The sequence below is a fragment of the Cyrtonyx montezumae genome, unplaced genomic scaffold, assembly GCF_038088225.1.
Source record: "Cyrtonyx montezumae isolate F1298 unplaced genomic scaffold, pur_monq_1.0 scaffold_18, whole genome shotgun sequence".
Classification (NCBI taxonomy): domain Eukaryota; kingdom Metazoa; phylum Chordata; class Aves; order Galliformes; family Odontophoridae; genus Cyrtonyx; species Cyrtonyx montezumae.
In genome coordinates, this window is record NW_027071914.1 from 6,376,302 (window position 1) to 6,387,441 (window position 11,140).

The window sequence follows — 11,140 nt, forward strand, 5'->3', positions numbered from 1 at the left end:
CAGCTCCGGCCCGCAGCCCGGCCCCAAGCGCACCCGCCGCGCCGCAGGACTCCATGACCGCTCCCTGCGTTCAAAGGCAATAACGTCCGCCGCCACGCACCGCGGGCGGCCAATCGGCTCCTTCAGCGCCGGGCGGGATCGGCCAATCAGCGCTCCTCGTCTGGAGCGTGCGCGTTGCGAGCGGGAAGAGAGCGCAGGTGAGGGCTGTGCGCATGCGCAATGTTTCACTTCCGGGTCGGGGCGGAGCGGGCGTCCCGCGTCCCGCGTCCCGCGTGTCGCATGTCGGCTCCGTTCGAGGAGCGGAGCGGGGTGGTGCCCTGCGGGACGCCGTGGGGCCGCTGGTACCAGACCCTGGAGGAGGTGTTCATCGAGGTGCAGGTGCCGCCGGGCACGCGGGCGAAGGATGTGCGCTGCAGCCTGCAGAGCCGGCGCGTGGCGCTGTCCGTGGGCGGCCGGGACGTGCTGCAGGTAGCGGGGAGGGGAGGGGAGGGGAGGGGAGGGGAGGGGAGGGGAGGGGAGGGGAGGGGAGGGGAGATAGTATGTGTTCAGACCCATACGGATAGGGCCCGGCTCCGCTTTTCCTTTGCAGTGGAGCAGGATAAGGTGAGCAGCGAGTAAGGCAGTTCTGTTGAATGTGAGCTTGTTGCTGAGCAGCTTTTCCTGTTCTATAATGTTCTAAATGTCTTTGCAGGGTAACCTTTTTGACTCTACGATAGCTGATGAAGGAACGTGGACCTTAGGTAATAACCTTTATCCGACATGACATTTGGGAGGGTGGTAGAACACAAAATATCCTACAGCAGACCTTACCAGCACCACCCCCTCCCATTCTTTTTCTTTCTTCTTATGGGAAAAGGTGCTTTCTTATTCTTTTTCAGTTCTGTAGCTGTATAAAGGGACAGTCGTATTGTCACACTATGAATTAAGGTAGTGCAAAAGTTTGAGGTTTATAGTAGTGCAGAAATGCCAGATCAGGAAAGGCAGTGTCTCATGGCTTAGGAACTCTTCCACAGAAGAAACATTGGCTTCACAGGAAATAGATCACTAGAAGTTTTTTTGCAGATACACATCAAAGTTAGACTGGTACAGCTGTGTGGCATGTGCCTCTGCAATTTTTATTTTTCCTATTGTTTCTCTTCTTATTTGTACATTGTATTTCTGGGACAGGTGACAAAACCTCCAGTCCGAAAGCAATAAGAAAAAAATCAGGCTAAGGTACTTAGAGATAATGAGCAAAAAGCTTCTCCAATGACATGATAAATATTGCAGAGTGTTCACATTGCTTTCATATTTTAAAAACATATTTAAAGACTGTACCCATCTGTGTTTTTTTTTCTGTTGGATTTCTATGTTTGTTTTAAGAGGAAAATGAATTATAGTAACACCACATCACTTAAGGGTAATGATGGCTTTTATAGATAATAACCTACTACGGAGCCTGGCCTCAAACACTTTGTTATTACCTTAGCTGACCTACATATAAGAACAGCGAAAATCGTTTCTCCATTGCAGACCCCTCCAAAGGATTATATTTGGAATAGAGGTGAACCATTCTAGTTCTACAAAATGACTATAATGTTTTATAAAAAGTGAGGTGTGGCTGTACATGTTATCTTTGTTTCCTGTTCAAGTTTTTATTTATTAATAACCCTATTGCCATTAAGAAAGTAAATTACCTAAAAAAAATTGCTGTGATTTGTCACATCAGTGGTGAATTCAGTACAGCAACAAAAAGGCTCACACAGGGCACTAATGGTTGGGATTTTTTGCTTTTTTTTTTTTTTTTTTAATGTCCCTTCATTCAATAGAAGACCGAAAATTGATACGAATTGTTCTGATGAAGACTAATCGAGATGCTGGAAATTGCTGGACATCTCTGTTAGAAAACGAATATGCTGCTGATCCTTGGGTGCAAGATCAGATGCAAAGGAAACTTACACTGGAGCGATTCCAAAGAGAGGCAAGTCAAAGGCCCTCACCTACTGCTTGTACATCATGTTTGCAGGCATGGGTTATGGTCATGAAAGCCAGGTAGAATTGTTCTGCTGTGCAGTGCCGTGGAATCAGATTCTAGTTCAAGACAGAGACATGTGAATACTTTATACATACAGTGTACTTTCAGGCTTTTCTGTCTGTAGCCTGTGCGAAGAATTTGTGACAAGTTAAGGCAAATTTTAGGGTGGTATTGGTGTTTTAAGGCTTTGATCCATAATTGTAATAACTTCTCACTAAAGATAGGCGTAAAGGCAAAAGGAACCAGCACAAATGAGATGTTAGAAAAGGAAGGAAAACGAATGCGTGTGCATTTTCGAGGATCTAGGCTTACAGGAAGAGAACTCCAAAAGGAAGGATCTCCAACAAGAGATCCTTCCTCAGTGACAGTCAGCCCTTATATGAGGTCTAAGAGGGGTGCAGCCTGGCTCCAGCCCTTGTGGTTGCCCTTCCTGTGCTCCCAGGGCTGACAGTGTCTTCTCTCCAGGTGCTCAGTCAGTGGTTCAGGCCACAGCCTGTCCCACTGTCTCAGCAGTCCCCATGCAATAGGCTATATGTATTTCTGATACTATCTGGAACTATGATGTAGCTCTACATATAACAAATTTGTGATCTTACTCTGCTGAATGTTTGTGTGTAGCATCAGGTGATTGGAACTAGTTAACTCAAAAAAGATTTGCTCTGCCCTTTAACTGAACTGGCTTAAATTATTCAGACATATCTCTAGTAGGTAGCTATTCTTATTCAGCTCTGTAGAGTTTTAGAAACGTAATAAATGAATCAGCATTTCTATGGCAACTGCTCAGTCATGGCCTGAACCATTGACTGAACACCTGGAGAAAAGATCCAGTCTGCCCTGGGAGTACAGGTGAAGGCAATTCACCCATGTGACTGGAGGCGAGGCTACACCACTTAGACCTCATTTAGGGTCTGACTCCCACTCAGGAAGGATCTTTTGTTTGAGATCCTTTCTTTGAGGAGTTTTTCTTGTGAGCCTGGCTTCTTGGAGGTGAGCGAGCCATCCCTTCTTTCTTTGTAGTGCCTGCTCAGTGCATTGATTCTGTTGCCATTGTAGCACTGCAGCAAAGATGTCAACTTATATCAGAGCTTTCATTTTCCCTTTAGTTTGTAGTTTCAAGGCATGAGGAAAGCTGGAGATTTCTTAATTTCCTTAATGTTTCTTTTCCGGGGTTTCTTTTTTGGGAAATCTTAACTGCTTGCTTACTGGAGAATGGTGTTACAGAGGAATTTAAGCATTGGGTAACTCAACTGTGGCAATTAAGTGCCAGGAGAACACATTAACAGATAAACAAAAGAGTTTTGGTGTTAGTAATCCAGTTAACAAGTTCTATCTGTATGTCTTTGTTAGAGTTAAATGCTATTTTCTTTTTTTTTTTTTAAGTCATTTATTTTAGTGATAATCTGTACACTGAACTTTTATCCCTGTCAGAACCCTGGGTTTGACTTCAGTGGAGCAGAGATCTCTGGAAATTACAACAAAGGAGGCCCGGACTTCTCTAGCCTTGAAAAGTGAACTGTTTGCAAGTGTGTTCCTTGGGATCAATCACATGTTACACTGGAGGACTGGAATATGTAACTGGTGAAGACTTCAGTGATCTATCCAGCAGATTGTTGGCAAGTAATTACTTCAGTGAAGAGAAAGGAGGTCTCTTCTAGTAGAGTGAAGAGCAACTAACTTGTAAGATTAACTTTCTAATGTTAAAGGGATTAAATACACAGAAGTGTACACGGAAAATAACAAATGGAAGCAAAACATATCTTTTTCTCACACCACAGTGTGCTACTGAGTTATAAATATGCCACTTGTCTATGCAAGAGTATCTTGTTTAGTGTTGAAAGGAAGATATGTAATGTTTTTATTTAACATGAAATTGGAAGGCTATCAGGAAGGCTAAGTACACTTCTGCTGCATAGCAGCCCTGTAAGAATTCATAGATGTTATTTTAAAGCAGTGGATTAAATAAAGAAAACTACTGGATATTGCCTGAAATGAGGTTTTCCAATCCCCTGCACTGCCAGATATATTAGTGATAAATCCTTGCTACCAGTTGAGTGATACAAGAAAACTAAGGAGTCAGAAGTTTGGATATAAATAATTTTGTGTTAATGTAATATAGTAACATATGAAATTTTGAAACTAAGAGAATATAGTTCCTTCTGGAAGGAGTAGTATGTCCCTAAGTAGAAAATATCATCTATTTGTTACTGACATACAGCTTTTTTTTTAACCTAAGAACATGCAGCTGTAGACTTCAGTAGGTAGTTTTAATAGTCACATCTTAAACTTGGCTATTGAGTGATATAATACTTTGTTTTTGTCATTACTTATTTTCTTCTTGTTCTTAGGGACACAGGTGAGAAGCCCTCCAACTGCTTTATACAGGACAAATACTGTGTCAGACTGACTAACAGGAAGAAAATGTGATTGCTGATTCCCATTGTATTCTCACTGCTGAAAATACTGCCTACAATTAGGTCCTAAGCAGACAGCTCACTGGAGATAAATTGCCAGCAGCAGTCCATTGTATTGCTGAACCTTATTCTTAAAATAGCATTGTTATTTCAGTTGGTGCATGGCAGAAATGAAATGGTAGCTGGAAGAGGGCTTCTTCATGCAAGCAAGCAATTAGTACTCCTAAAATAACCAAGTATTCTACCCATGTAATCCTTATAGATATATTGTAGGTCTGAACACTATGCGTGTGTTTTAAAAGAATTGCCTTACTCTGCAAACCAAAGTACTGTTTGTTATCAAATGTATTTTTGCCACAGTTTTGGGTTAGAAGGTAGATTGTGTAGCTAAGGAATGAGTAAGACTGCTGCAAAAGTTAGCTGAGCACAGAGATAATAAATAACTGTTAATGCTCCTTCCAAGTGCTGAAATACTATTCAGTGCAAGAGTACTTCATAGCAGTTAATATTTGTTTACACAGAAATGTTTTTTATCTTATGGTTACAGAAATTGAGTAGCATCTGATGCTTCCCTGCATGAACAGATTGTTTTACTGTATATTCTTTCAGAGCTGTATTTTCCCATTCATGAAATGGCCTTTTGTGCTTTATGAAGTACATGTTCAGCCATTATAGCTTACAGTTGTTTTAGGAGGACAAGTTTAAACTATTAGTTATGCTGCTTCTATTATCCACTGTGATTTATTTCCTGAATTTGAGTCTGTTCAACTTGCAGTGAATACTGCACCAGATGGTGCCGTGTTCCATCTTGCTGGGATTCCATCCCTTGTTTCTTAAATAAACCATAAGATATGACAGATGCATAGAGCTGGATGTGTGATAGTTAAAAGAGTGACCTGCTTCATAGGAAATCATAGTGAGCAACCACTGAAATTGCTGTTTGTTATATCAAGGAGGAGAGGCCACCCTGCGGGTGTTTTTTCATACCTCCAGTACAATAAGGTCAGATAGTCCAAAGGACAAACTGCTTTTAAGGGGTGTGTTGGGCACAGCTGATGGCTGAACTTCTATCTAGTCACATTGTAATGTTCAGCTCAGTCCAAAAACTGAAAAGTTCGAATTAGGAATGTGGGTTCTTCCTTATCGTAAAGTACCATCTGTGTATTTTCTGCAGTGCATAGAACTAGATGATATGTACTATTAGATGGGGAGTGGAAGGTAGTAAAAAGTCAAATTTATACCGTGTAGGCTTTTGGCAGTCTAGATGCACCAAATCGAGATTCAGGAACAGATCAGGCCAGGCTGAGGTAATTTGATGAAGCTTTGTTTTTTTCCTTTTTGCTTCCCTAGCCTTTCCCATTGCAGCTTCAACCTCTTAAAATACATTCTTATCTCTTGCACAGAAATTGGTCACATAGCATTCAGCTAAAAGTAGCTTTATGGGCTTCCTACTGAGATGTTGTACAGTACATTGGAAAAAGAGTTAGTTATCTGCATTTCAGTGTTTACTTGAAAGGTACATATCTTGAGACATAACAATAACCAGCACAATTGCACACTGCATCTTGATCTTTCCCATTAAGCTGAGCACCCATTTTTCTAAGTCACTTGGATTCTTCTCAGCAGCCAGCACAGTGCATGTATAGCACTGTTGGATGGAAAACTCACTTAAGTAATATGCAGCACGGTCATTTCCATGAGTTCACAAGAAAGCTTGATTTGTCCAGTACAGAGCTTTGGTATGTAGTTTCCTATGCGTTTAACCAGTTTGAGAAAAGCAAAGAACGGTCTCCCCATCTGTCATCACACTAAAGGAGTTGGATTTAGTAGGCTAGCCTGCTAAAACCACAGAGTATGCCAAACTTTCAGATTCCTTCCTTCTCCACTGACTCTCATCACACGACAATCAGTTTTTAACAGAACTCAAAGGGTCAGGACCAACCTCAAATCCTCATCCGTCTTACATACAGTAACATATTCTTGTTCACCTTCACATTATTACCAGCAGCATGATATGCCTCACACACTGACCTCATCTTCAGGAAAAAACAGAGCATTTTACTTAGAAAGCTTACTGTTAAAGAGATTACAGTTGCAACAGTCTTCAGCTTTTCCTCATCTTGAGTGCTCCTGCTTACACACTATTATGGAGCTTGAACCTTGTGTGTCTGTCCCTCTGGTACAGTGTCAGCATTTCCTCCTTGAAGAGTGGAACCCTGTCAATCTGACACAGTCTGGAGTAGGTGCCGTGGTGCTTTCTTCCCCAGCCCGTCTACATATCATGAGGTTTCCACGCACCCACTTCATCCATAGTCTCAGCAAACCACACTTCTTAGAGAATACTGAAGTTATTAATGCACTACTAACAACTACACAACAGCTATCACAAAGCCTTATTTTCATTTTGTGTCTGTGGTAAAAGGCCAGCACCCTACCCCATAGGAACACAGATGCATGCTGCTGTCCAAACAGCATAGGTGGACTGATGAGCATCTGTTGTTCTCGTCAGTGCTGAGTAAGATGGTCTTTAGTTTGCCTGAGACACTGAAGCACTTAATTACTGCATATGATGTTTACCTAATGTCATGTAGTCTTTGGAATTGAACCAATTTTTTTCCATTTAATATATAATTCTGCACCCGCATTTACTGTAAAACAAGGTTAGATTATGTAAGCTCCTCTATGAACTATAAGGTATTAAATTTCTTGCATCAGTATTGTGATATTTTACTGTTGAAATAGTAAATCATGTAGTAAATAAGACCAAAAGCTAACACTAGGTATCGTAGTCATCATGGAAAAGAACATTTGCTGCAAGGAGTTTTAGTATGAACCGCTATGTATTCTTCCCATGAGTCAAGTTCTTCGTTATTAATGTTTCTCCTATCTTCATCTGTCTGGGAACAGGTTTCAGGCTGGTCCTCTCCTATTGTACTCCTGTAAAACAAACAAATCATTAAGGACAGTCAACTAACTAAAAGGGATTCCTACAAGAATAAAATAAAGCGTAAGACAGACTTTTAACACAGAAAGACAGCTGTTAAAGAAGGTTAAATTGGAATTAAAGTCTAGATAATGAAGTAGTGTATGATTCCACAGTTAATCAACTGCAATATGCATAACCAGATGACAGTTTCAGACTTGACTAAACAGACAGCTATTCAGCTTGCAGCGCATGAAGCTGTCTTTAAGTGGCTTCAGTGAACTATTGCAAGAGAGATTCTAGCAGACAAATGTTTCCTCTTAGATTCTTTCTACGTTAGGAACAAACTTTTTCCTCTCCTTTTTTTACCAGTTTTACTCCGTATTTAAGTTTGAATGAGGTCCCAATGTCTGTAGAATGCATTTCTGCTCCCAGAGTACACCAAAGCATCAGTTCCTTCTCCAGTGTTCACATACTAGGTAGCCACTTCTTTAGGTACACCACAGGCTCAAGCATGAACATGAGAACAGACCAGCCTCTGCGAGGGGCCTACTACATTTATGTTAACATTTCCAACTGGTTACCTATGTGGAATAAGAAACTTTGAGATAGTTAACAGCTAATTAATTCTAGATTGCAAGAAGCTTTTACACCTAGGTACTCACCTATTATGAGGTGGTTTCTGGAATTGTAGGAAGGTGTGTTATTCTATAATAGCTATGTTTAAGCTGCCGTGCTGTACGTCCAGACACAATCCATTTTAATTTCTGGACATTTGGTTTGGAACACTTGCTTGAGGAATATTCTGTAAGGCACTTTAACACCAATTCCTTCCAGAAGGTCAAATCTCTGTTGTTTATCTAAATAGCAAGACAGAATCCCATATGTCACCAACTCATTACATCCTTAATTCATATGTTCATTTTTAGATACTTTACATAAGACAGAAAGCCAAAGATCCCAAGGCAGATGGAAGATTAAAAAAAGGAAAAAAGAAAAAAAAGAAACTAGTATGTCGATAGAACTTCCCTTCCCCCAGTGAGAAAACCCCCGCATGCATTTTTATTCCTATGCACTGGTAAGCTTTATCCATACCTTGGAATGCAACTGCAGAAATTCCAATGCCTCTGTCAACTCCAGTAGTTTTTGTTCTTCTATCTCTAGTGCCATAATAGACAGTGCTAAGACAGAAGGCTGGAGAGAGAAAGATAACATGACATTTTGAAACTTTAGTTTCTCTAGTTTCATCGACTATTAGCTTTCAAGAAATTTACCTTAGCTTTAGAAAACATAATTCTGCAGTGACATGCCTTAAGCTGGGTCTCAAGTCTCTCAAAATTAAGGTATCTTCTCCTGTAATAAAAATAGATGAGTCACTGTTACCCAAGAACACAGCCTTTACAAAACCACTCTTCTCTCTGGTGATAATGACAGGACTTGAGGGAATGGCACGGAGCTATGTCAGGGAAGGGTCAGCTTGGGTGCTAGGAAAAGGCTCTTCACCAAAGGGTGGCGGGCATGGAATGGGCTCCTCAAGGCAGTGGTCTCTGCCCAAAGTACAAGAGTCTGAGGACAATTTGGACAATGCTCTCAGAAATACAGTTTGAATTTTAGGTGATCCTGTGTGGGGCAAGGAGTTAACTCGACGGTCCTTGGGAGTCTCTTCTGACTCAGGATACTGTGATTCTACAGAAAAGAACATTCTCACAGCTTCTCTTATCTAAACAAGGGCCTCATTTCTACCAGAAAATGAAGTGTTTCAGACAGGTGTTAAATTTCAGCAGTCTTCATGCCCAAAATTCATCTCTGGGGAGAACTGCACTGTCAAAACAGATTTAGCAAAAGGGAATTTTAATGCTAACCATCAAAAGGAACATTATTCTGAAGCCAGATTTTGAAATCTTTGCAGTAAGGTTTTACTGAATGCAGCATAAACAGAAACTTCATTTACTATTATTGTTCAGCAATTTGTTTTGGGACTTAAGAGAGCAATACTCATTAAATGACTTTACACAAAAAACATTTTAATGTAATACTACACCTCAGTATTCACATTCATTATCAAGGAGGAAGGTTTTATCCTGATTTTTTTGAATACCAAAAGGCCAATTACTTGACTAATTCTCCCTGGCTGTTTTCCTACATAGGCTTCCTGATCACCTGCAACCATAACTAAATAAGCTTGAGATATTTTACCTTTCACAGCTTAAATTCTCGTGAATAAGTGAGTGATACAGCTGCAGAAACTGGAAGGCTGTTGTCGCTCTGACTTTCCAAGAAAGCTTCTCCAACACTATTTTCTCCATTCTCATCATATCAGAAACAGTGAACCTATACTGGCTAATTCGAATTAAGTCGGTGGCTAAGGGAACATTTCTTTCTTCTTCCGTTGCCTTCACAGCCAGGTAGAAGCAGCTCAGTCCAACACAGCCCAAGTGTTTAGGCTGTACCTGAAGTAATGACAACATGGTTTTTTTGTTATTTTCAAAGAGGGAAGCCTTTGGTAAACCATTTCAATATGCAAGTACCAAACTGTATGTTATTTTAGAAAAAAAAATAGAACTAGATTCTAAATGAGGTTGTATAGGACCCAGAGTGTTGTACATACTGGCTTGTGCCAAGAATGTTTTTTTGTTTTTTTCAATATACATATAAACTCATTGTGGTTCTGTTTTGGATTCAGAAGTCCTATATTCCACCTAACCTCTTTTTTTTTTTTTAGGGACATACTAACATACAAGGAAAGCTAGCATCTGGCTTGGACTAAGAGGAATAGCAGTAATCCTATCTTGTTAGGCAAATAACCCAGGTCTGCATCCATATATATATATGCAGAAGAGTGGAGTTCTAGCTAAACATTCATTTTACCTGATTAATAAACGCTGAACAATATCCCGACTCTTGATATACCTAATACACTTTTAATACACATAAACAGCAGTAGACTGCGAAGTAACTGAGCATGTTCTTGTATATGTGCAACAGGCCAGGCAGTTTGTCTTGAGCTAAAGCAGGAACACATCCTGCATTTCCAAGCCTACGGGCATCCTCAAGTTGGAACAGATACCCTCTTCCTTCTCATCTTCAGAGGCAGCAGCTTTCTTAACACTGCTGAAATCCAACTAGGAAAAGCCTCTTGTGCAATCGGGATCTGGGGAAGGAGCTTAACCTTTAACCGTTCAAAAACAAAGCAAGACCTTCTAAATAACAGGACCAAGGTCACAGCGAGGAGAAGCTACCAAGCTTGTGCCCTAAAAAGCCATACCTTCATTTTGGACAGGAACCTATCCAAGAAGTTGACAGCCAGCGAAAACGTCTCCGTACGGAATCCGAAGAACTGCGTTAAGCTGAGCAGATCCTTCACTTCGAAGTCTCGCAGCCTCGCGGTCATGCGGAGGCCGTTGTCGTGGGCAGACTCGATCAGCCTGAGGCCGGAGCCCTTCGGCTGACAGCGCAGCTCCTGCTCCAGCACAGCCGTGAGCTGGTACAGCAGCTGCCGGCCATCGGTGCTCACAAGCGTCTCAATCATCTGCAACAGCGACAAACAACGAGCTCCAGCGTACCCACAGCGCAAGGAGACACCGCCAGGCCACCAGCCGCGCCTCCAGCTGCGTGCCGGGGCGCACCACGCACACGCACTGCACACGCACACGCACACGGTCCCGCAGCGCTCGGAGCCGCCCGCGGGGCCGAGCACCGCGCACGCGCCGCCCGCACGGGACATGCCCGGGCCCGTCCTCGCCCGCCTCAGGGCTGCACCGGGCAGCCCCCAGCGCTCCACCGGCGATCCGG

At 41.9% G+C, this 11,140-nt stretch overlaps 2 protein-coding genes across 3 annotated transcripts; one reads left to right on the top strand and one right to left on the bottom strand.

Moving 5' to 3' along the window:
* The first annotated feature begins 277 nt into the window (after nt 1-277).
* On the top strand, nt 278-3,845 carry NUDCD2 (NudC domain containing 2). Of its 2 annotated transcripts, XM_065734499.1 has the most exons (4): nt 278-468; nt 692-740; nt 1,809-1,960; nt 3,443-3,845. In XM_065734499.1, exons 1-4 carry the CDS (start codon nt 280-282, stop codon nt 3,524-3,526), a joined length of 474 nt encoding a protein of 157 aa, XP_065590571.1. In that variant the 5' UTR covers nt 278-279; the 3' UTR covers nt 3,527-3,845. The 2 variants fall into 2 exon arrangements, with proteins under 2 accessions (XP_065590571.1, XP_065590570.1); XM_065734498.1 differs by lacking the exon at nt 3,443-3,845 and having other exon boundaries at nt 1,812-2,252.
* A 2,230-nt stretch (nt 3,846-6,075) lies between these two features.
* CCNG1 (cyclin G1) lies at nt 6,076-10,896 on the bottom strand. The gene is made up of 6 exons (XM_065734501.1): nt 10,614-10,896; nt 9,545-9,798; nt 8,623-8,701; nt 8,444-8,542; nt 8,000-8,208; nt 6,076-7,351 (listed from the first exon to the last, which is right to left on the bottom strand). Exons 1-5 carry the CDS (start codon nt 10,875-10,877, stop codon nt 8,017-8,019), a joined length of 888 nt encoding a protein of 295 aa, XP_065590573.1. The 5' UTR covers nt 10,878-10,896; the 3' UTR covers nt 6,076-7,351; nt 8,000-8,016.
* Between the last annotated feature and the right edge of the window lie 244 nt (nt 10,897-11,140).